General features: G+C 40.0%; 1 protein-coding gene across 1 annotated transcript in view; it reads right to left on the minus strand.

Annotated features, from left to right (window-relative positions):
• Nucleotides 1-205, minus strand: part of LOC119593177 (methyl farnesoate epoxidase-like) — a 6097-nt gene that overhangs the window by 1934 nt on the left and 3958 nt on the right. Inside the window, exon 4 of the mRNA XM_037942155.1 lies at nt 63-196. Within this exon, the coding sequence (XP_037798083.1) occupies nt 63-196 (134 nt within the window). The remainder of the gene's footprint in view (nt 1-62; nt 197-205) is intronic.

Genomic DNA, 205 nt, shown 5'->3' on the forward strand with positions numbered 1-205 from the left:
CTGATTACTTATGATTCATATATCAATATTAATGCCTAAACACACATACACTCAAGACTAACCAAGAGATGGGTGTTTCCCCTCTGTAAGCAATTGGTTTCTGATGTTAAGGATAAACAACGAAGGGCGCCCTGCTGCCTTATGCTGCGAGAACACTTCCTTAATAGTTTTCAAGTTGCTGACCAAAACAACCCTGGAATGAGAA

Source organism: Penaeus monodon, chromosome 31 (genome assembly GCF_015228065.2).
Source record: "Penaeus monodon isolate SGIC_2016 chromosome 31, NSTDA_Pmon_1, whole genome shotgun sequence".
Classification (NCBI taxonomy): domain Eukaryota; kingdom Metazoa; phylum Arthropoda; class Malacostraca; order Decapoda; family Penaeidae; genus Penaeus; species Penaeus monodon.